General features: G+C 37.9%; 1 protein-coding gene across 2 annotated transcripts in view; it reads right to left on the reverse strand.

The window, feature by feature from the left end:
* KIFAP3 (kinesin associated protein 3) overlaps positions 1-24776 on the reverse strand; it is a 71277-nt gene that overhangs the window by 26727 nt on the left and 19774 nt on the right. Inside the window, exons 11-18 of one of the 2 annotated variants that reach the window (XR_011049605.1) lie at positions 15664-15764; positions 11078-11186; positions 9622-9734; positions 8569-8734; positions 8233-8358; positions 7740-7838; positions 6321-6406; positions 28-238 (exon numbers count right to left, since the gene is read on the reverse strand). Coding sequence is in view for 1 of the 2 variants with exons in the window: in XM_068416993.1 (XP_068273094.1) it covers positions 6321-6406; positions 7740-7838; positions 8233-8358; positions 8569-8734; positions 9622-9734; positions 11078-11186; positions 15664-15764 (800 nt within the window). In the remaining variant the exon portion in view is untranslated. The remainder of the gene's footprint in view (positions 1-27; positions 239-6320; positions 6407-7739; positions 7839-8232; positions 8359-8568; positions 8735-9621; positions 9735-11077; positions 11187-15663; positions 15765-24776) is intronic. The other variant, XM_068416993.1, reaches the window with a different exon arrangement.

Raw genomic sequence — 24776 nt, forward strand, 5'->3', positions numbered from 1 at the left:
GGGAAAGCTGAATCCGTTTTACCTTACCTTGTTTACCTTTAAAAGTTCTCAAAAGCAGAAAGGCCAGCAGCTAAATCACCTAATTCACATTTACCATAAACGGACTTTGAAAACACTTTAATCTTCCCAAAGTTACAATCCCAAATGAATCCCACTTGCTCAACATTGCTGCTTCATTCCACACCACTGTCTGAACAGCCCGAACGTCTGTCACAAATAGACATGAACTTCTTATATCCTAAAAAAGATCAGTTAACATTTCTCAGACCCTAAATGATTTTTTTTTCTTTAGACAATGACAACAGGGCTGAATATTCCTATGTATTCTACGTTTCCCATCCTATTTTAAGAGGCTTAAACCTCCCATTTTACCTCAATCATTCATCTAAATTTTGGAAAACAGGATCAGCAACTGATTAGCAAATTAGCAGCTATAAGATCAAGCATATTTGCACATTACTTAAAAATCACAAATTATCCGTTCAAGCAGTTTGGCTGCTTTGTTACATTTGTAACTTGCGTTTCACTATGAATGAGCAACAAGAACAGAATCAGATCAATGATCAGTTTTGTCAAGAGTTTCATTCTGGCAACAATCCTAGAAAAGGATGATTTGCAATAATCTAGAGCAATTTACATAACCTCAGCACAAAAAAGTTCATTTAAGTACTGCTAGACCAGGAATATGCCTGTAGATTTTCCACAGAAATGTGCAGAAACACCACTGGGTAAATGATTAATGGAATAACATCAGAATGGAAGAAAAGCTGTAAATGCAGGACTACAGCCAACAGGCACAAAGAAACCAAATTAAAGAAGTTTAGAGCAAAACAATTCCCTAAAACACAGCAAGTCTTCCAGTAATTATGTTTTGAGCTATTAAAAACTTTTTTTTTGTGTGTGTGTGGTTTTTTTTTGGTTTTGGTTGGGTTTTGTTTTTGGTTTTTTAAACAGACGAAGCACACCTTCTTTACTAAGGAATTCCTGCAAAAATGAAACCAGAAAACTAAACTTCATGGAGATACAAACAGCTTTGTGCCCTCCAGTCCCTCTTAAATGTCAGGTTACTTAGAAAAGCTGCGGGTGGGGGAATGAGAAGAAGGTGGACAGAACGTGCCTATTCTCCAACCCCCTGCTCCCCCCGCCCCCAGTGTTGCATGTTCAGAAACATAAAAGGAAGAATCCTGAAGGTTGATTTTATTCTCTTTGGAGCTCCCTGACATCACTGTTTTTAACATTCGGTTTCCATAAATCCAAAAGTGTCATAGAAGATGTATGGTTTAACTCTGTGAGGAATGTGCCATCCTTTTTGAAGTTCTACTTCCAACTTTGTTTACTACTGAACCATTGAAATATTATGAAGCGTTAACTGGCCTATTATCAGAGCGTGTCTGTTCCCTATCAGGGGTCCCCTTTGTCACTGGCTTCCGTCACACCTTGTATCTGATTAACACACTATAGGATAACATAGAGCTACACAGATCTGCTTTGTGTTCACTCACAGCTGATGAAAAACAGATTTTCCTTTTCACTTTAATGTGGTTGCCCTTTAATTGGGTCTGTAATAGGGTTCATTTGATGTGATTCCTCATACTAAACTAAAACTGCTATACAGTAAGTAGAATGCTCATTATGTTCGAGGCTGTAGCTGGTGATACGTTACATTCTTCATTATTTAACCATCCCTAAAACAGACGCTTTACATGAAAAGTTAAATTAACCATTTATTAAGAAAGAAAAGATTTATCTTGTCTAGCTATCCGAAAGTTGAGTATGTCATTTGAACTATGTGCCTCTATAAACCAAGGAGAGAAACAGATGTTACGGATCACCTTCTGCAGGTGTCTACGACACCTACCTTAGGGTAAGCACCACCGGGGGGCAATTCATTCACAGGCCAAAAATTCCTTCTGCCTCTTACACCTGTGCAACCCAGAGTCACTTCTTCACAATCAGGTTCATCACTAAATATATTCTGATGGGAAGCTAATAGAAACCTATAATGGGAAACTAATGGCAAGGTAGAGAAAATAATAAATATCCACACTCCCTAAATTTAGGTGCCTACATAAAATGCACACCATCCATAGGGTTCCTATATTGTCAATAGCTGAAGAGAAACTTTTTTTTCCTCCTTTGGAAGAACATAAAGTATCTCATTGGCAAGCTGTTATAAAAGTGACAAGAGATCAGTGGTTTGGCTCACCTTCCTAGTCTTACAACTCCAAAGAGCAAGCACCAATGCTAGAAGGAAATCTGTTCAAGACAGGTTTACTTGAAGACAAAACCAATCAGGACACGCCTGCCCTATCTAATGCTGCCTGCAGTGTGCTTATTCATCTAGTCCAGGCAGAGCCTTTCCTGCTGGGTGCATGCTCTTTGCCACAGAAAGCTACCAGCACCAAAGCAGACTGACTGCAAATTTAACAATGCAGAAGCTGATCAGTGAAAACACACGTCAACAGTTCAGCCTGCAGCCCCACACCCTAGCTGCTCTCCTGCCCACCTCTCTGTATTCTTGAATGTTAGAGGATAACAGGAGAATAAGAGACATCACAGAAAGAGGGAGTCTTGACAAGTGAAGGGAGAACCTTTTTTCCTGGAGTGACTTCAGCACTCTCCATGGAAAGAGGACACCAAGCTGGAGTCAAAGGTTATCTATTTTCAGAGTACGCTGCCTATTCAAATAAAGCCCACACCAAATCCCTGTGGTCTGCTCTTCCTTGATTCTAAGAGAGCTGGCCAACATCTCGCACAGCTGGCCCCAAATCCCAGAGCACTGAGGGTTCACAGCACATTCCTGCTTCTTATGTGAAATTCCAGCATTCCCAGCATGGAGGATTTGTGTCAGGGCACTTAGCTAACATGGAAAGATGCAAGCCATTCACTAACACAGCTTTCCATAGGAGGCAAACGTTATTTGGCATTCATTACAAATACTTGGGGCAAAGAACGAGAGCGGGAAAAACACCTTAGGCATGAGGCTGTTCCTAAATCACATGGACAATGCTGTAGCTATCTAGAAGATGTTTTACTTCTGCAGGAACCATAAGGATCCACTCTTGATCATAAGAGAAACAAGATGGTGCAGCAGGCCTGGATTCAAAGTTATAAAAACACTGAATAGGAAAATGGGGGGAAATAGTCGGGGGCGGGGGGGGGGGAAGGCTCAGACTACACAGTCCGAGGATCTGGTTATGGTTAATTAAATATCCTTTGATTAAATGAGGAAAATCATTTAACTGCAATAAGACTCAGCTAGGAGCAGAAAAAGAATGAGAAACCTGAGAGATTAATAACCCCCTCAGCTCTTGATAATGTTGTCCAAGGTGAACAGAGTAAAACCATCTCGAGTAAGCAGACATTTCTTTCCACAAGCTTTGACTTGCAGGTGTCCAGGCTTCTGAGGCAGAGGAAAAGGGAGCTTCATTTGCTTGAGACTCCTACATCAGCTGTTGAGTCCAGGCTTCCAGCTGAGCCATGAGACCTGTCCCAGTTTAGGTGTACAAGTACACGAAACTAGCTGCTTGGTGTCAAGACTTGGCACATGACACGAGACTGAAGCATTCCTAAATTATCAATGCAACTTCCTTTTTGACAAAAGGGATATCTTGCATCTACCAGCGCAAAGCTGAGACTTCCCTGTACATACTATGCTAAAGCAGCACATCTGTTTCAGTTCATCAATGGCAGAGTCCAGCCAAGCTATATTAAACAAATCATCACTAGTGTAACATTTCCATAATTTCTGTGACAATTACTTTACTACAGAAAGTGGATCTCCCCTAAGGCTTATAAGGCATCTGATTTTCTTCAGTGTTATTTCAATCACGCTATATAGAGCTTATTGATGAGTGAAAGAAGCATTTATCTCCCTGAGAAGAAATTACTTTCAAATCTCTGTTCTCCAACATTTAGTTTCTGATTTCCATCATCAGAGGAACTAATCCTGTCAGCATGTATGGAAAAACAAGACTGAAAACTTCAGTTTTTTCTTGTTATGGATTTAGCACAGATAAGAAGTTTCACCAATCTTAGAGGCTATGTCTGTTCAGACACCTCAGAAGGCACTGGTGTGTAAAACTGCCACACAACCAAACACCTCAGTGTTTACAGGCTGCTTTACCGTATCCTGTGAGCTGAACGGCAAAACACCTATCAAGATCTGAGGTTCTGATAACTTACTGTTTCCTATTTTTTCCCATCACCATCTAGAATGTGTTGCCTTTTTTGCCTGTGATTTTTGGTACTGGGAGACAAAGTGCAACCAGCTTACAACATTGCTGAGAAAGCAATCAGTGGTTCTCTTGTGTCTTCCAGAAAAGAGGGCATATTGTGCTTGCTGTTCCCCATGGGGCATGGTGTTAGTTATGGTTTATGCAACTTATAACCCAACAGCTAGATAATAAAGCAAAAAAGACCTTCTCAGAAAGGGAACTCTCCTAACTTACCAGTAAACACCATTCTAAGTGTGGCACTGGTCCAAAAAAATATTTACCACCACACAACCTACTCTCAGTATGTGCTTGATATGTTCTTCCCTACCCCCAGTAACAGCAGTACCACATCATTTCCTCCCTTTATTCTTCCTCAAGGCCCTAGAAGTCCTGTCCAGTGCTTTCTGCAAGCTGAGAAGCCTTTTCCATCCATTATCATAGCACTCTTCATTTACTCATGGCTAGCATAAAGATTACCTCTTCTTAGGCAGAACATTTTACTCAGATGTTAATATTGAATATGAAGCTATGCCTTAATGTATTTATTCTTCTAGATTCTATAAATGTTGCTTAATAATATTATTAACATAATTTTTCAGTAACTAGATACTACCATGTACCATGTTGTAAAGCTCCCCCATATGAACAAATCAGCGCCTGAGACACTTGGAAACTGCACCGGCCCCAAGATAAAACAAGCACTGGAAGCACTCAGATTGTCCTGCCTCACCCAGAAGATAAAAATCTTTCTACTGTTTCCACTGGAGATGTCCCTGGAAATAACTGATCTTGGTAAGCATAATGCCCATCATAAATAAGTACTAAGTGCAAATTCATCTTAGTTGAAAACTTGCCCTTAATGAATGTCAACAGCAACTCTGCCACTAACTAATGGAGCACAATTTTCATTCCATACCTTCACGAAGCAAAAACAGAGCCAGATAAAAAGAATTCCAACACAGAAAATGTTATGTCATTTTACTTCTTTTTTTAAGATGAATATTAAATTAGAAGGCATTACTAATGAGTATAACAGAAAAAGAACAGACTATAGTATTGTGCAGTGTATTAAACTATATTAAACCTTTCAGAGAACAAGCTGCAATATGTGTAATTCAACTAAAGAAGAAACTAAGTAGGTGATAGGAAAAGCACTAAGGTAGTCAAAGACACTACTCTTGACTCATAGTTAAGTTCTTTTTGGCTATAAGAGTTAATTTCATGATAGCTACTCTACATCCAAAAGGATGTACAGTCTGTACAATCCTAAGACACTACAAAATGCTGAAATTTCTTTTTGTCAATAGAAGTCAGTTAAACAGGCCCGGAGGAATTTTAACAACGAAATGTAACTTTTAAGTGGAATCAGTTTCACAATGTCTTTACTTCAAACACCCTAGAAAATATTAACGCTTCTAGAGTCAAGGATCCCCAGCAGATCATACATTCTATACATGCTATAAGAGCTGATAAAGCAGTAGCACTTCACAATTTATTATTCTTCCTTGTTTTTCCAAGTTAGCAGTTTAATACAAAACAACTGTCCCAAAAATTTTATTGTGATCAATGGATAGTTGGACAAACTAAGTCATTCAGCTAAAGGAAACCTATCCGAGACTTGAGGACAATATTAAAAAGTTCAATATTATACTGACTGTTCCCCCAGCAGAAAACAACCAGCTTCAGGATCACTGCCCATGTTTTCTTTTTGAAACAAATACTGGCATCAGGCAACGTAGAAAAGCTGAATAAAAGCCGCTGGGTAACAAGAGCCATTTATTTGGAGGACTAAGAAATAATGAAAGCTTGACATACTTACGTAATGTGATTAATTTATTTATGTACAAAAGCACTCTTTAAAAAAGTGTCTGTAGTGTCAGGCTAACTGGTATGAATTTTCAAAGTATATATGCACTTTTTGGAATTCTGGTATACAGCCTAGATTAATGATTGTCATTGTCTCATGAAAACTGATCTTTTACCTATGTGATTAGAAAGTTGCACATGAAAAATAGTCTCAGTTTGCAAGTTACTTAGTTATTTTAGAATTATCTCATGTAAAGAAGTTCTTGAAGGACAGATGATAAAAAAAATCAGACCTACCGCTATAATATCCAGAGTGTTGTCACAAACTTTGCAAATCTCAGCATTTTTATCATGCATCAGGTCTATAAGATATGCTGGAGCCTCTGAAAATAAACTGTTAAGGATAAAAGCTATTTTTTTCACAGCCTTGGGTTCTTCCAACTGCAAATTTTCCTAGTCAGGAATTTTCCATCACATGTGAAGTTCAGCAGCCTTCCCCCAACCACTTTCTTTTTTTTTTTTTTTTTTTAAATCACATTTTAAGATACCAAAATAGTCTTCAAAATTGCTGAAGAAAAATTACATGCCCCAACAAAGAAAATACATTCTGATCTGTTACAGGAAATCCATGCACCTAACATTAGTGCAAAAGGCATAGATTCTGTGGAATAATTTAATCTTTTGAGACTGTTTGTTAGTTTTGTAATTTTTAGGGAGTTTTCTTGTTTTAAAAAAAAGGTTTCCAATGTAATTGTCTCAAAAAGCTAGCTACCTAGGAGTCCAAACAGGAGCCAAAGAACAACATCCCAAATGGCTTCTCAGATATTCCACAGAGCTTAAAGGAAAAGGGGCATTAAGAAGTAGTCCTTGTATTGTTATCAAAGTAATCACTAATCTGCTACCCCTACAAGGGCTCCATTCAACCTATTCTTTATGTTTCAAGAAAATCTAACATTCAGTTAAGGCCCACAAAGACAGCTATTGCCTCTTTCCACAGTTTTTGGATCATCTGAATGAGCTCAACTTCAGCAGTAATTGAAAGAATAAGTGGTAAAGACTGAGTAAGAGTCATAAGTACCATACAAAAAAAATTGAACAGATGAGTGACATGAGGAAACTGGACAGACTCAGTCATCAACAGACAGGTGAAAAAATGAGAAAGAAGAAAGCCAGGAACAGAAATCAAAGTCTCCACAGTGGGAAGAAGATGGGAGACTTATGCCGAACAAAATTCAAAGAACAATTAGGTGGACAAAAAATACAGAGCAGGCATTATTTATGTTGTCTAGACTGTTATGAGAAAAGTATTTTAATACACACAACTTCAGACTATGCAACATACATATATAATAGTGCACTGCAAGAAGTTTGTCTGTGCTCTATGCGAGTGTTTCTATGGACTATGGTTTTGACTATGATTTGCAAAACAAATTCATACAGTAATTCAGATTGTATAGGAACTAATGGGACATCTGGTCCAGTGATCTCCCTCCTACTACCCTCCCTGTTTCAAAGCACAGTAACTTTTAATCTTTACTATTAATCTTGCAGTCCCTCTCCACGCCTAGGCTGCTTGGATTTTCTCTTCAACTGAGATAAACCATTTACAAAGAAACCTCTGAGATCAGGAAGTTTATGCAAGAGAAATATAGGCCAAACGTCAGTGATAGCAAATTAAGTGCTGTAATTCTAGATGTTTCATCTTTAAAAAGATACGGGTTTCCTTGATAATGACATCTCTGGTGGCTTGGTGGAAGACCATCTGATAAAATACATAGATGATCTGGCAGACAAACTCATCATCTTCCTGCTGAGCTGCAAGGGAAAAAAAAACACCACAATTTCAGATCTCACAACTAGAAGCTCTTGAAGCTTACAGAAAGCCCAGCTCTTACATGTCAGCTAGACAGTTCAGTGGTATGTGTGAGATTTCATCTCCCGACAAGACAAAAATGTTTTCTTCCCTGCTCCAGTCAAGCAGAAAGACCACAGATTGCAGCAAGAGTTGTGGAGGAGTGGAAAAATCAGATCTATTAGACCACTAGTCAGTATCTCTCTATCAATAATGGCGTTATTTCTCCTCCTTTCATTTACAAAACACCTACCACTGCCTTGCAAGAGAAAATGAATGGTGCATTCAGTTACAGCACAGCTACGTCAACTAAAATTCTCCAGAAAACAAGACCTAAACTCAAACACGGCAATATACCATTTAGAAGCTCAATGAGCGCAGGAATGATTCCAGATTTAGCCAGCAGAGCAGCACAAGAGTCATCCATAGAAACTGTTCCAATCATTATCACCACTTCTAAAACAAGGTCATCTTCTGCAGAACCTGGTAAGTCAGAAGGCAGAAAGTATTACCTCTTAGAGATTCGTAACCTTGTGGCAGCTGTATATTTATTTGTAGACATGATTCTGTTCTTTAGTGTTATGTTTCCCCCAACAACCACAAATTATAAAGGTAAACAGACTCTGCTCTGAAAGAGCACTCTAAGTATTCTTCAAGAGACTACTCTAAGGACTAATCAACCTTTGTACAGACCTGGTTTTAGTTTATCCTTGAGGTATGGAACCAGCTTGTACTCTTTCAGCACAAGTTCCCAGTCCAGATCTGGTAAGGTCAAATTTGCAAGTGTTCCCAGGCATTCAATCACAAATTCCTCTTCTTCATAATTTGATATTTGAGCTGCTAAATCACCAACATAATCCTGAGAAAATACAGCAACAAACATTACAGGTGAATAATCTGGGGTTCTGAAGAATTTACAACTTGGTCAAATCAAAACTAGTTCTCAAAAGAAAGCTAACGAGACTTTTCTCCTGAAATAAGGGCTAATAAGGCAGTTTCAATTTCAGTTGAAGAACAATCCAAGAAAACATATCAGCATTCTTCCTCTCCATTCTTTCACTTTCAAGAGATGTAGATCATTTGTTCAGATGTTCCAAACACACACAGTTTGAGAAAGCTGTTAGAAAATACGTGAAAGAAGATAGCGAACACCATACTGTGTTAGTGACAGTAATGGAGTTCTCTTCCTGAAGATTTTAAGAAATAACTACAAGATTTTCTGGGGACATGAAGAGGGGAATCATGGATTCTACTTACTAATTCCATACTGCTTTAAGACAATTTGATATTCAATCCACATTTTAACAGTACGTTTAAAATTTCCACAATTAAGTTGTTGTGTTTCCCCCCCTTCTTTTGAAAGGGCAGCTTTACATGGTTAACTGAATATTAAGTATTCAAAACTTTAATATCCACTTATACTAAAACTCTTGGCACAGTGAAAAAAAAACCACTTAATTTTGCCCTCTAGCTCTAAAAGCAGAGATTTAGGATAACTGTTAATTGTTATGATGTGCACCCCAGCAGTTGGGTGGGGTTTTTTTGTTTGCTTGTTTTTGTGTGTTTGTTTTGGAACAAGGACTTATCCATCTACCAACTGACACAGCCTTATAAAACAAAACATAAATCAACCCATGACAGCCAAGAAAACTTAAACTGGACACTCTGTAAAGATAAAACATAGCAGTTCTCCAAAGCCAGTCTTTTCCAGTAGGAAGATCATATTAGAAAACAGATAGTACTTACAATAAACAGGCTTTTAGTTGGCCCATCATGTTGTGAAATATTCCTGATCATCTTCATTAACAATGGGTCCTTAAATTTCAAAGCCCGCTTCATTAGCATTTTCAAACCAGTTCCTGAAAAGAAACAAACACTTAGGAAATCCTCCAAATAAAAAAAAATGAGGAAAGTACTGGCTGATCAAAAACACAACAACATGCACACACAAAAAACAGCTTTAACCTTTAAAAGTTTAAAAGGAAAAAGTGAAGAATCTAGACAGGAACGATTTCTTCTTCCAAGTTTAAGTTGAAAAGAAAAGACCTGCTCTGTACAAATTCTACAGCTTCTCTACAACTACTATGACCATATGTACTGGTGGGACAGTTAAAAAGTCAGATAATTAAATGCTTCAGGTGTGCTTAGTTGTTTTCAGACCAAGAAAGGTTCTAGATCCAAACCATTATCCTATCACCAAGTGCAGTTAGTGGAGATGCAGCACAGCTGTTGGTACTAGCTCAGAGACTTCTCTTCCCTCTTCATGGAATAATTACATTGTTATGGTTTTAAAAGATTATTTACCAGTCATGTAGATCATTGTCTGGGAATAACACGTAACAGACACACACAGATCTGAAGTACTTGATTGCACAGGGCAAGTCCCACTGTTACAATTATGTTTCCAAAAGATCACCTTGCCTATCTAATAAGTGCTACTAGCTTGAATTTCATTTCTAGCTTTAATATAAAATTGGATCGCCCCGCTCCCCCTTCTACAGAGCTACGCACAGAATTTTAAAGTGGAATCACTGGCCATAGAATCCATTGATTGCAATTATCCCTTTAAAGTCCAGTAATTTATTGCAGTAGTTAATAGTGAAAATTTTGAGCACAAGTGAAAATTAAAGCTACCGAATAATAATGTTCCACTTAAAACTGCTAGTATGAAAATAATGAAACTTTAAAAGCAATCTAGAGAGCTACTGAACAAATTGCAGAACCCATCTATACCATGTAACAAAATACTAGAACCCAAAAAGATGCTCAATTGAAAAAAAATGAATGGAACAATGCAACCAAACAACATTACTGTGCTATTAATTTGGTACTGGCAGGTGAAACACCATTTAGCTGAAGATGGATTTAGGCATTAGCTAGATCAAAATCTTGTACTCTCCATACAGCCATACTTCCCACAATAACGTCGTCAGCGTATTTTACAGAACTACATGAACATATGAAAGATGTGGGCATATGTGGCTATTCAGTGTTGCTCCTGCCACCAAGACCAATTTTGGGGAGGACATGGCCATTTGCTTGCAAACATCACCCAGACAGGTACATTTTATTTTTTTAAAATACATATCCATATATAAATGTATAAATAACTCAAATGTACTTAATTTATCTACGTAAGTATATAAAAAAAATATAAAGTGTCGTCATCTCTAAGAAAACAGTAAAATTTCCGTATGCTTACCTTCACAGATAAGTTGTACATTTCTTTTGTTAGCAGCAAGGTTAATACAGAAAGAAATAAGTTCCAGGTCAACTCGCTCATCAGGACATTCAAAAAGCATCTTCATTAGCTGCCAACACAAACACACTTAAGTCATTAATCTTTCCAAAGCATTAGAAGAGCAATGTTATGTCAATTACAGTAGCTTTTTTTTTTTAAATTAATATTCAGCATTTCCACAGGCACAGTAAAGTTATAAAGGTCAAGGGCACAAGATGTATGGTTCCATTATTTGAGGATAACAATGCTTATAAAGTGCCAAAAATGGCAGTCACTCATCACCTTAAAGTAACTTGGGTTAGTTACATTTTATTGCTACCACTGGATTTTTTTATTTTTCCAGAATAGATAAATTTGTTTTGAAAGTTTAGGTAGATTTAGTATAGAAAAAAAACCAACTTAGTTCCACAGAAAGTCAGATTAGGACCTTGTTTAATAAAATTATGACTCTGTAAGCAGATAGTTAATTGCAGAATAATTCTACTACTCTTGCTTTGAGATTACTCTGTTGATAGGTAAATCAACTGTGGTGTATCTGCAACAATGTTCTTTATCTTTGCACGTTCCACTGCTAGAGCTGAACACTTCCATATACCAAAGACGTCTCAATCCAGTCCTATTCTTTTGGTAACAGGACAGACCAACCTGGGCTAACGTAAGTAGACAATCGCCTGTAATGCTGTTCCAACTATTCAGTAAATGTCAGTGAATTCCCAAATGATTTCTTAGGCAAATAACCTATGGATTGCCATCATTTTATACACCTGGCGCCTGTGTTGTCCATTACATCACAGGCTATCCATCTAGTCTCATTTTGTTCAACATGAACACTTTTTGAAATGGCATACTGAATGCACGAACATGACTCAAATACACCCGTTTCTTTTTCTCTGTTTCTAACCATGGCAGACATGTCGCATGGTTTCCTCATTGAGGGGCTGCAGGTCATCACCCTATTTGCTCCTAAAACCTGCTCAGTTCATAAGACACGTCAAGATTACTATGCAAAGCGGGGTGGTGACACGACTGAGATTACTGGAAGTATAAACAACTGAACCTAAAGATAAACGGGATGTAAGATACAAAAAAACATAGCTCAGTTTGTGTCGAAAAGGGGTAGGGGGAGAAGAAAGCAACAACTAATCATTAAACACTTGTGTGCTTGCCCCCTGGTGGAACAGTTTGTAATGCATTAAACACTAGAGAAAGTGCGTAAACAACCCATTCAGAGCAGGGGAAAGAAGGAACAATAGGATTGCAGGAATTTCACTCCAGAGTATTTTACTAGAGCAATTCTGTACATTCATCTGTTACCAGACAGCAGGCTGTCATTCCAAATGGACCCCCCCAAAAAAATTTAAAAAACTCCCCCCCACAAACCCCAACATATTTAGGTTACAACATAGTTATTCATCTCTATTTCTGGGTCTTTCATGCACTAATTTAAAAGCTATCACTGATTTCTTCCTCCCTGTCTTAAAAAGTTAGAATCAGGTTTCCCTAGGTTGTTTTAAGAACTTATAAAATCCCTAGTTTATTAAATCTGTAAGCTTGACAGTCACATAAGAGTGAATTAACCAGAGAAGAAAGTTGCCGCTTAACAAGCGGAACATGAGCATTCAAAAATCACCCCCTGCAACTCTTCTGTTACAAAACCTTTAAAAACAGATTTTTAAAACCCTTCAAATAATTTGAAGGGAAACATTCTCATTACTTACACAATACAAAATCTGTGGAAATTAGATGTTTAACAAGATGGGATTACACTGTTAATTACTGAACTACTTCTCTATAAAAAAAAAAAATATATCCAGTTTCAATTAAAGCCGTTCAGATTTTAAAATAATAGTTTCGTACGAGCTCCATGTTTCCCATTATGTCTTCATTTAATTTGATTGCTTCTTGTGCCACTTCAAAAGGAAGAGTAATTGCTGCCAAATAGGAAATATTAAAATTAAATTTGTTCTGCTTTTACTATGTCCATTGTCATCTTTTACTGATTTAACAGGAAGGCAGTAAAAAGACTGCAGCATGTGCAATGAAGAGGCAGTAGTGTTCAATCAGACAAGTCCCATATTGAGTATCAGATACCACAGACCAGGACTGAAATCACTGTGTCTAGACTCTCTGGCACCTGCCTTCACTTATTTACCAGTGACCAGAGGCCAACCCCCACAGCTCTCCGTTCACATACACCTCCATCCAACCCCCTCCCCAAGCCCAGCTCAAACATCTTTGAATGATTATGCCAGAACTGCATGCCTCAGGAATCTCTCCTGACCGGCTACTCCCTAACTCTGCTGTTTGAAGTGATGCTCTGGTTTCTGAACTTCAGCAGATAATGGCGGACAGGAGCAAAGGGTGCTGTCAAGAGAGGACGTTTACCAGCATTAAGCTGAAAAGAAGCTTATAGATCAAAGAGGGGCCAAACAGGACAACCGTGGTGGAAAACATGTGGGTAGCTGCGGAGAACCTTGCACGCTGCTCTGCGGTAAAATATTAAATATCACCATGACATCATTGCCTAACCATGCCCTTTGATTGGCCAGGTTATTACCAATAAAGGCTTTTATAAGCATCTGGATGGCATTTGCACCTATTTAAACAAAACACGCATTGCTGAGGTCTAAACAAGAATGAACTGTTAATACTCACTTTTAACTGTTACTAGAATAGCACCCACTAACTCCTGCCATCCACAAGGATGTTTACCTGGGACAGCACGCGCAAGCCCTTGTCAAGCACTTCGGCTTTCAAAATGACAACAGGGGACTGATTTTCCAATCACTTTCTACAACAGCTAAACATTCATTGCTGAGTATTTGGCAGTTTAGATGTACACCTTTCCTCAAAAGGAAACAAATGCACAGAAGGGCACATACTACTATTGAAAGAGAGAATTTGGTTTTCCAGGGCAGAATCAGGTGGCAGGCAGCCCTTTTAAAAAAAGGTCGTTTTTTAATCTTGATGCCTTATTCACTTCCCCGTGTTTTCTTCTACCTCTGTCTTCCTTAATAACTATCCTGATTTCAAACATTCATTAATAAAATTTAAGCTCTGGCTGTCCAGTTTGTCCTTTTTGAACAGTCGGCAGCTGTGATCTGGGAATAATTACATTGATCACTGAAGCATCAATATCCATGGGTAGCCTTCGAATTTTGTAGTTTTAGCCACAGTCCAACAAAGGCTGCAGACTTGTTCCTGCTCCACTACTCTTTGGATACAGCTCCATAAGCACTACTTTGAGCAGTCACTGCCTATCAGAACAACAATGTTCACCACAGCTCAGAGCATGATACCACTGAAGTTTCCACAGCTCTTCACATTTGGCACTGGGGATCCAAGAGCCATGCCAAGATTCCCTGAAAGCACGTCATAAGCGAGCCCTGAAACACAGTGCATGAATTCTGGTTTGGCCAGTAACTGCTCAGAACAAAGCAGGTCCCTTATATCATGCAAATGCCTTAACATACAGTTGGTTCGTGGCAGAAAAAGCAGTCAGCAGGATGTTTACAAGACCATTTTGTAAGATACATTAGTTATTCCCACCAGTTCTCCCCTCTCTATTCTCTAAAATTCTCCTGTATTTGGAAAAACCACCATTTTTGTCATGAGATAATGACCAGAAACATTCTGAAAACTTTCCATGGCAACTTCCCATTCTGGATGTATTTGATGGTAAAAACATGTTTGGCAGGAAAGAAGGTATCATGGTGCAATTCTGAAAAAGTTACCAGAGCACTTTTACACTTATGCAACACAGGCTTACTCAACTCCAGCCTCATCAGGACTGAGAAAAAGATCAGTAAGAGAGGATTTGGTACTTGTCAAAAAAAAAAAAAAAAACAACAAAAAAACAAAACCAACAACAAAATACAACAAACAAAACACACAAAAAAAAATATACACAGAAAACCCAAAAACAAGTCCCAAAACCCCATGATATTGTGTCTGTGCTTGAATCAAAGACTATGACTAGAGACAAAGTTATGCAACAAACTGTAACCTGAAAGATCGGTGAAGAGCCTTCTATAGTCTTCAAGGCTCCCCTGTTGTACATGCCTGCAGTTGGAAAAGGAATTGTCATGTAGAAATGCAACACTGCTTGGCTGGTTTCCAGTTCATATCCTGTAACACTGGAGACGTTGAAATTTTGATACCCAATGGGATCAGAAAAGAATGCCTTCCAAAACAGTAAAGGAAATACTTTCCACGAAGTTCCCTAAGGACCTGCTGTACACAAGCTCTAATCTCTTTCAAGCATTCCCGATCTTCTGTAGAAATTCATCAGGTTACCCGTATTTTTACCAATTCATTGATGCAGCTCAAGTGTTAGCAGCACCGACAGAGAACGTGTCACCTATCCTTTTTCCCAGGACCATTAAAAGACAGCAAGAACAGGCAGACGGCCCGACGAGTAGGTGGTTCAGTACCGACCCAGCAGCATTGTGGTTGTTCCCACTTTCACCTGTGGGTGTCAGTGCGAGCTCTGCTATCACTGAGCAAAAGCTGCCTCTTACCACCTCATCATCTATAAAAGCACATACCTGTGGGATGCAGTCAGTGTATGCAAACATGTATTTAAAGTGATCATCCATGCTTATGTGATACAGAATACACATTGCTATTTGTTTGTAGTTTTCGTTTGCTAGAAGAAGAAAAAAATACATATTAATAGAATCCTGGTATTTTAGGTATTGTAAACATTTGAAGGGGGAAAACAAAAAAAAGCACAAAAATCCTAGCTAATAGAGGGTAAATTTAAATCAGAAATGCAACATTAAGGAAAGGGTCTTGCCCTATCCAAATGAACCATGTATTTGTGCAAAGAGGGGAAAAAGGCAATGCTAGCTACTGCCTCTCTCCCCAGCACCTCAAAACATTTCCTTAACCCCACTTTACAAGGAATATGTTTTGTGAAAGGAACACTTAATAATGATAGGCCATCCAGAGAAAGCCTTTATCAGTTTACAGCTAGGAAATTAAATATCAAATGTAATGCCAATTTAGCTGTAGATATTCCTGTTGAAACAACAAGCTTATCTCAAAGTGAAATGATAAAGAATGCATCAATGCCAGAGGGAAAAATAAGAACTAGCATTAAAAAGCGTTGTAGAAGGAATCCAGTGCCTTTCAAGCAAATCACATACTGATTGTTTTATTATCCTAAATGGTAATATTATCCTGTGGGTGCCTTTTGTGTTTCATACATTTCAAAGACAATAGTATATTTTCACATTAATACTTACCAAAGAGAAAAAGATTCTCAGGAAAAACTGGAGCAGTTAACGTGAGTAGGCTGCGAAGTATTTAACTGAAAGGTTCTATAAACCCAACTTAGACAAACGTTCAAATGTTTAAGAACAACACAGACGTGTTTGATCACCGAAATCTGGACCGAGCTCTCCTCTAGCCCTACATTAGCAGGGTATTGGCTGTATATGGGATAAAACACTCATCTGAATGTTTATATTAGTTAGATCAGGATGTAATAACATCACCAACTCACAACGTATTCACAGTTCTTATACAACTGATCAGAAATATCCTGTCTCCCACTTCTATTTAAGCTAAGTTAGAACATATCTGTTTAACACTTTGGCAAAGCCTCAAGACCTCAAACAGCATCGAACACAGTTAAATTTTTCTTCTGCATACATCATTGGGAGCTGGAATTTCCTTTCAGCAGCAAGGATATGATGCCTTTATCCTGAGAATGCACATTCGTGCCTTTTTTTCAAAATTGAATTACCAAAAAAGACCCATTAAACCCTCCTGGCAGTTGCCATACAACAGTGAAGTATTCTTTCCCATGCCAAACCTAAAAACATAGCTGACCTTTCAGATCCTTCTGGATTCTTACCTGTTTGAAAAAACATGACTTGTATCACAACCTTCCACACACTTAACAGCTGGAAAGAGTATAATACCCAAAACTGAAGGTTACTCGGGCTAGTATTAAAATAAAAGCACAGACAGTACTATAGTTGCTAAAGCATACACACTGTTTTAAGCAAACAAAATGAAGCGTTTATCATTCGTGCTTCTCTTGTGACTGGTCATCTTACCTACCTATTCGCTTGTAGTGACATTGTAAATCCAACAATTACATCAAAAACCTTCCCATAGAGCTAAAGGCTTCTCCTAAGCAAATATAAAAATTTAAAGAGTAAATTATGCCTTTAAATTTCACAGGGCTAGGAAAAAAGAGCTGTTTACACTGCTCTTAACACTTCTTTCCATGCCTCTATTTATAAAGGCTCAAATATCAAGACTCAAATTTAAGACTCAAATTACAATCACACTTTGCTGGATAATGCAGGAAACACTATGTGAAGTAAAAGGTAAACCAGTATAAAAAGGAGGAAAGTTGCCTCCCCAGAATAGCAACAGGAAAAACAAGAGTGAAGTTGGACCAGACCTTCAGCAGGTATGAACTGGCAGGCAGTCCACAGCACTGATGCTACTTTATATCTGTCCTTCAAGGTTTTTTTTTCCTCCTTATTTTTGCAAGCTTCATTTGTGCCAAGACAAAGCATCAGCTAAGATACAGTCTTACATTTGGTAGCAACAACAGTTTCCTGGTGTTTGGCAATACTGGTAGCTTAATTTCAAATAAAAGATCCTACTATAGCAGCAAAGGCCTTCTGTTTTTTGAAAAGACACGCTTTGCATAATTTTCTCTCCCCTTTTTTCAAGAGTCCCCGCCTATCACAATAACCTTTCTGATGCCTGAAGAACACCTTGGGTTGTTCTTGCTGAATGACAGCACTGCCTCGGTTTCTAAACTACCAAAAATAATCAAAAATACCTAGTTACTCAACCCAAAGTGTGAAGAATATCTAGAATTCAAATCAATTTATTTTATCTGAATAAACTCTTAAAGAGTTGTTTTTTTAACGACTGGCACTTAAATCATTCTCCCTAAGTATGTTCCGTAAGGCAGATTTCATGACACACAAAAGGCAAAGACAGCTATAGTTTCAGAAGAAGAGCTGAATTTAAATTCCTTCTTGCTGTGCAGTTAACTGACCCATTTGCCCCGAATTCCCCTGTCCTACTGTCAACGCAGGGAACAGAGAAGGGGGTTTAGAGCATTTAAGTCACAGGCACTTATTGCACAGGCTCAGCAAGGAAGTATTTTTCGATTGTGAGTAAACAGAGAAAAAAAAACCCTGAATTCTACTAACTTGAAGATGAAAATAAACCACAGAACTAACACTAAAAGAAACCAGTGTGCAACTAAACTAGCTTTTAAGTGTTTAATGGTGTATGCATTTTAAGTTTCATTTCATTTTAATTTCCCAGAAAGGAACAAATTTCAGGCTGATCTCTGGAAGTCTCACTGTGCCACCTTCCCTATGGAAACACTTTGGTAGAGAAAATGCAGAACCTCCTGTCTTTTTTCAGTTCTCATGCAAAACAGCGGCAACTCATGATCCAAAGAATCAAATGCTTCAGGAAAATCAAGAGGAGATGGTTGTTTCTAAGCACAGCCAGCATGATTTAATGCAATTGTTAATCTCATGCTCAATTAGGAAACGTACAGCCTTTTGGAAAGTTGACTGGAAACCATGCATAACTGATTTGTCAAAGGTTAGGAAGAAAATATAGATTCAACAGCTACAGCATTTTAAACGCTAAGCATCATCTTGCAGGCTGAATACTGTATAAAAGGGTAAGAAGTGACAGACTCTTTGAAAAACAACCAAGCCAGCTGCCATCCTTTTACACAGGGACTGCACTCCCAAAAATATAAACTGGCAGCTACTGACTATTACTTGAATATGCCAGTACCAAGCTTGCTTTTTTTTTTTTTTTGTTATTTTACACTCATCTGAATGCTAATAAATAAAGCCCTAAGTCAATCATTGTTTAGAGACTTGGCTGTAAAAATTTCAAACCCTGCCCAGCACCTTGCTGGCGAACAGCTTTCTAAAGCATGGAAGCGATACCTTTTCTGCTATTTCTGACCACTACTGAAGGCCACACATGAAAAAGCAGACACTGCAAGAAAGACTTCCTTATGAGTTGGTACAGTAGGCATCAATTATTCCCCTAACTAGAAAAAGCAAGGGAAAGAAAAGAAAAAAAAACCAAACAGATCTGTGCCAAACATGTTCATAAAAATCACCAAAGTTTTGGTGGGGTACCAGAAAGTTGTGGCCTACAAATGCTAGTAGTTTTGAGCATCAAGCTTTTTATGACTGAAGGTGGAACAGCCAAATGGCCTAAGCAGTAAGGGCAGCCCTGGAAAATAATGGCCTAGTCATTATGCATTCTTCTGGTATTTATGGCAATAAAACATGAATCATAATGAACTCATTGGATATTAAATGTGGGGGTCATGAGTACTTTGATAGGATTTCCACAAGAATTTACCATTAATTAACTAAATAATTATTTGAAAGTGTTACTGAATTATCCTTAGTTCTTATATAGCCATTCCAGAGAAATTGGTCATTCCCAGCTGAGTGCAGTTAATGCTTTAACAAACCGGTCATTAACTGCAGTTACTGATTTTGTGGGAATTATTGTGTTATAAAATACACTCAACAGTTTATAGAAACAATACTTAGATTTTTTTTGCAGCTGTAGTTCAGCTGGAGCAGCTGGGATGGAAAAATATCAGGTCCCTCGGGCTGTTTTCACAACTAGTTTTCTGCAAATTAGAGAGGGAAATAAATACATGATGGGTTCCGAGTTCAAAATGGCTTCAGATTTTTAGCCTTTGAACATTAATAAGAAGCCATGTGCCAGTTCTGTGGACCAACGCCCAAATTCCATGTCTAGTTCTTACTAAGGTTAAAGATCTAAATAGTACTAGTAGGAGAAGCTAAAGAAAAAAAATACTATTTCTTCTTCATGAGATCAGGTCCTACATTTTGGTTGAGTTTGTGAGCTTAAAATGAAGAATCCTCCATTAGCTCTGCAACAACAAAAGAGAAACCCTAAAGCTGTAAAACTGAAATGCCAATCTGAGTTGCAGCAGCAGCATTCAGCTTTCAAATGCTAAAGTAAAAATGAGAATATAAATTATGGACTACATTATTCAAACATAACACTATCAGTAATTCAAGTAGCCATCATTTTTAATGGAATCATCAATGTCTCCACATTAGATATGAAATATGCGCTATCCAACTCATGTGCAAAACATTAACGACACTAAATCAAAACCAGAACACAAATGAAGGTATATACCTATTAAAATAGCAGAGTGAATTTTCATTTCAGTTTTAAACTCTGATACTCTCAAGTCAAATCTGCTGCAGAATTAGACAAATCAGAAATCTAGATTGATAAGAATGTCACAAACTGAGTATCAGATCTATACACTGCCTCACACTGCTGTCAGAAAACACTGAAATCAAGAATTTATTCACGTCTCATAATTAAGCATGATCTTAGGAAAAAAGTGACAGAAAGGTATCTCTGCTTACTAGCAACCAGTTCTGAAACAGTTGGAGTAAGTTACTCCATGTGTGGTTTAGACACATATTGGTTTGATTTCCATATGTAAATATAAATCAATATTGGATATATCAGTTTATTTTACCAAGAGAACCTGAAAGAATTTTCAGATCTGCTCATACTCAAGGAGACTAGGCATTGTAAATAATACATTGTGATATTAATTATATAACAATAACCCCTCTTGCACCACCTTTATGTTATTTGAAACTGGCTTCATACCATAAGCCTAACTTAAAACCCCGATTTTGCCATGGTTGGGGGTTGTTGTTTGGTTTTTTTGGTTTGTTGTGGCTGGTTTTTTTTCTTCCCCCAAAAAACTAAGTACATGCCACATCTGAAACATGGATACAATTTTTTTCTAGGAAACAAAGGAATTATAGTGATGAATTCTAAGCCAAAAGACTAATAAATGACTACTTTAGGTTGAGTTATTTAATGTTACAGCTATAGACAAAAATGGAGCTGCACATCTGGAGCCCCAGACTCAATTTCTTTGCCAGGAACTCTATGCAAGAAAGACTGAAAAATATACAGTAAACACCTCACTGCAGTATTGCTACTCATAAAAGACAACAAAGCATAGCCACTGGGCGGACAACATACTGCTAAATTTAGATATGTCCTTTTTTGAGGCTTGATCTTCCTACAGAAAAAAAACATTTTTGTAATTTAGGATGTCCTACAACCAACCACACTTGAATTCATGCAAATTCACACAGAAATTGGAAGCTGGTTGGTTGTAATATCCCACATACTGCACAAATCAGAGACAAATCAATTAGAAGTTCAGATTAGAGAGAAAACAGGAGGCAACAGGATTATCCCTGAAGGAAGTAGATAAAGCTACTTCTCTTTTCTCCACAAAAGAAATACGTTTTGGTCAGGCTATGACCAAAGAAGAAAGCAAAAAATACAAGAAGAATTACCTACCGTTATTTCAAGAAACTGGAAATTAGAAGAGGTGGTTCATAGTTTGAATCAAACTCAGAACATACCCACTTCCAAAGTAGGTGGAAAAATTTCCACACAAAGCTGTTCCTCTAGAAGTCTCCACCAAGCTACACAGATTAAATGCTATACAATTAAATGCAAATTTATAGCACATGCATAATTTTTGCCATTTCTGCACTATAGTTCATTAAACTACATCAACTGTTCCAATTACAATTATCAGAAAACACTCAGACTTCTCTGCTCTAAAAACACCCTTCCAACCTTTTTCTTCGGAATTCACTGGGAATGGAAATTGGTGGAGGTTTTCCATGCTCCTGGCTCTGTGGGTGCACAGCTCCGCAGCAGATCAGCCTTGGTTCTGAACAGATGGTGCAGCTATATTTCAAAATGCTCCTGCTCGAATGAGGAAAAAAAAAAACAAAACAACAATGCAGGATGCTACCTTTCACTTTGAGAAAGGGATGATTCACCACCTTGAAATGGAAACTGATTTTACCCATGTTTCAAAGTCGCTGAAGTACAAAGCTGAGGTTCAAATCCACTAAGCCCAAAAAGTGAAGCTAAATATTGGTTGAACTTTTCAGTCTTCCAGATAACAAGAATTAAGTTCCGTATTATTCAAGGGACACTGTTCCTGTGCAAGCACCAGCATACTCTTACTGGCAAAGTCTTGGAAGAAAGGTAAACAATTCAATTTTATTCATTCTTATTGTGAAAACATTACAGTTTTGTCATTTAAAAGGTCACTCACTGATGACCTACAAGTTTCTCACAGATCTGATAGCTTTTCCAAAAAAGAATAAAAAGTCAGTTGAGGACGCAGCCTCACAAAGACAGTTTTGCTTTATGCAACACAGCTACTCGAACATGTAAAATTATAACCCATCCTGCAAAGCATCTGTATGTCAGAGACCAAAGGAACAGAAATTGATTGTAGAGAGATATACCAGCACTATACTCACTATAGTGCAGTAAGTTTTTATGTTAGCATATCTCTTCCCCCATCAGCTCAAAGGGTCTGAAGATAAGACTATCAACTGACGAAGGATTTCTCACTTTAGCAACTGCATATACATGGGGAATCTGCAGTTGGTCTCCTGCACTGGAGCAGATAATTTGAGAAACTCTTAGATAAACAGCAGAAACTGGTGAGTTAAGATGTTTTCACATTTCCAAAAGGGAAAGCGGATTGTACCCTTCCCCCTTATGTCTGGACTTGTAAAAGCCTCAGGATCTACGGGGCTACTACATCTGCAAAATTGTTCCATGTGATCCTTTGAGACCATCCCTCTGCCTGCAGGCTTCACAAGGGCTCTGGAAAAGGTGCTCCTCTCTCTTCTACCTTGGTCCTCATACAGGCTTTATGAAGATTTATAGATCAGGAAGACTAGCAGAAGTTCCCCAACCCTTCTTTATTGAGATTTTCCAAGAAACTAGAGATGGTTGTTTCTGTTCTACCATGCTTTAGGCATCCGACTTATACCCTATGAAGCTTTCAGATGTCAACAGTACACGTAGAAGACTACTTTTTACTGAGAAGTATTAATCTGCTTTTGCAACATGCAAAGAAACAATTAAAAGAATTCAATTAATTATGCAGTCACATATTGTAAGCGCCACAGTAGAAATACCGGCTCAGGGGATCCTTCCCGTTCATCAGTGTAGTGAATTTCCAACAACTCAGATCAGCTCCCTGATCTTTAGATTGCTGCCATCTCTCCGCTCCTGTCCTTGCTGCTGCCATAAGCATTTCTATTTTCAGTCAACACACATGAAGTTAGTTTCTTGTGTTACACCAAAATTATCCTCTTCATTAAAAAAGCTAGTAACACAGCTAAATACACACGTGCACTTAGCAGCACACCACAGCAATGAACTTTCACTCACCTGAACAGTCAAGGCTGAGTGTTCAGATTAGCAAGGTTCCACCTGTAATAGCTACAAAAATGGAAAAGCACTTTGTTTCCAACTCTTGGCAGTATTAAAGCAGTCAGAAAAACCTTAGACAATAGACTTCAAAAACTTGTAAGCTTATATAAAAATATGATGTTATGAATCTCAGTTATTCTTTCCTGATAATTCACTACAATTTACCAGGAGCATGAAGCAGGGATATGGTGAAGGCTTTTACCTTAAAGTTATTCGAGATTCTATTTCTGCTTCAAACACAGTATTAGTGATACCGACATCCCTCTACTTTTGAGTTCCGTATTTCTCAATATCAGAAGTCAAATTTTCTTTAATAATACTAAAGTTTGGCGTCTAATCCATAGTTAAGGTATCTAAATAAGCACTGAGTTAAGACACATTGTGCACCCAACACTCCCTAAGTCAGACAGACATGCTAGGTTTATTTGCTCATCTAATAAGGATTTAGAAGTTGAATGCTAAGAGATGTTTTTGTTTTGTGTTTCTTTCGGTGGGGTTTTTTTGCTTGTTGTTATGGGTTGGTTTGTTTTTTGGTTTTTTTTTAAGCTTTGACCATGCTCACCACAAATGATAAAAAAAACTACCATTAAAATAAATCCCTTAATAATTACTGCTTTCCAACAGACCGGTCCCTGTAGTTGAACTGTTACTTAATGTGCTTCAGCCAGCTTCTACTATAAAGGAATGGAGACACCCCAGGCAATATTCACACAGCAAGTATTGGAACCAGCTGCTGCAGAGCCACCTTAGGAAAAAAAAGGTTTCTCAATTTAATTGGGAAAACAGGAGGAAGCATAAATTTTACTGCCATTAATAACTTCAAGCAATCCCGATATGACTTTACCTCACCCTGATGGCTGGACATGTGCTTTTTGTTAGGGTCTTTGCCACATCTGACCCCTATTGTTTGCTCACTTGATCAGGTAAGAAAATGTATGTTTCTTTATAGGATAAATGAGGCCTATTAAAGTCAGAAAAAACACTGCAGTAGCCTATAAGAAGCTCCATTTTTCAACAGATGTGTGAAGCTCCATAATAAGTTCATTACAAAAAGGCCAAGTGAACTCATAAAGAGAACACAGCTACTTTAAGCCTTCTTAAAAGAAACTTTCATAAAAGGAATAGAACATTAAAAACCCACAACACTCCGTTAATTAGAGAGCAAAGTACTACTTAGGTTTTTAAACAGCAGTCAACATATAATGCAGCTTGGCTACATACCATATCAAGACTTGATTGTTAAGAAGCCAAACATACAACTGTTTGGCAATTCTTTGATTGCTCATTAAACCTAACTTGT

The sequence above is a fragment of the Nyctibius grandis genome, chromosome 21, assembly GCF_013368605.1.
Source record: "Nyctibius grandis isolate bNycGra1 chromosome 21, bNycGra1.pri, whole genome shotgun sequence".
NCBI lineage: Eukaryota > Metazoa > Chordata > Aves > Nyctibiiformes > Nyctibiidae > Nyctibius > Nyctibius grandis.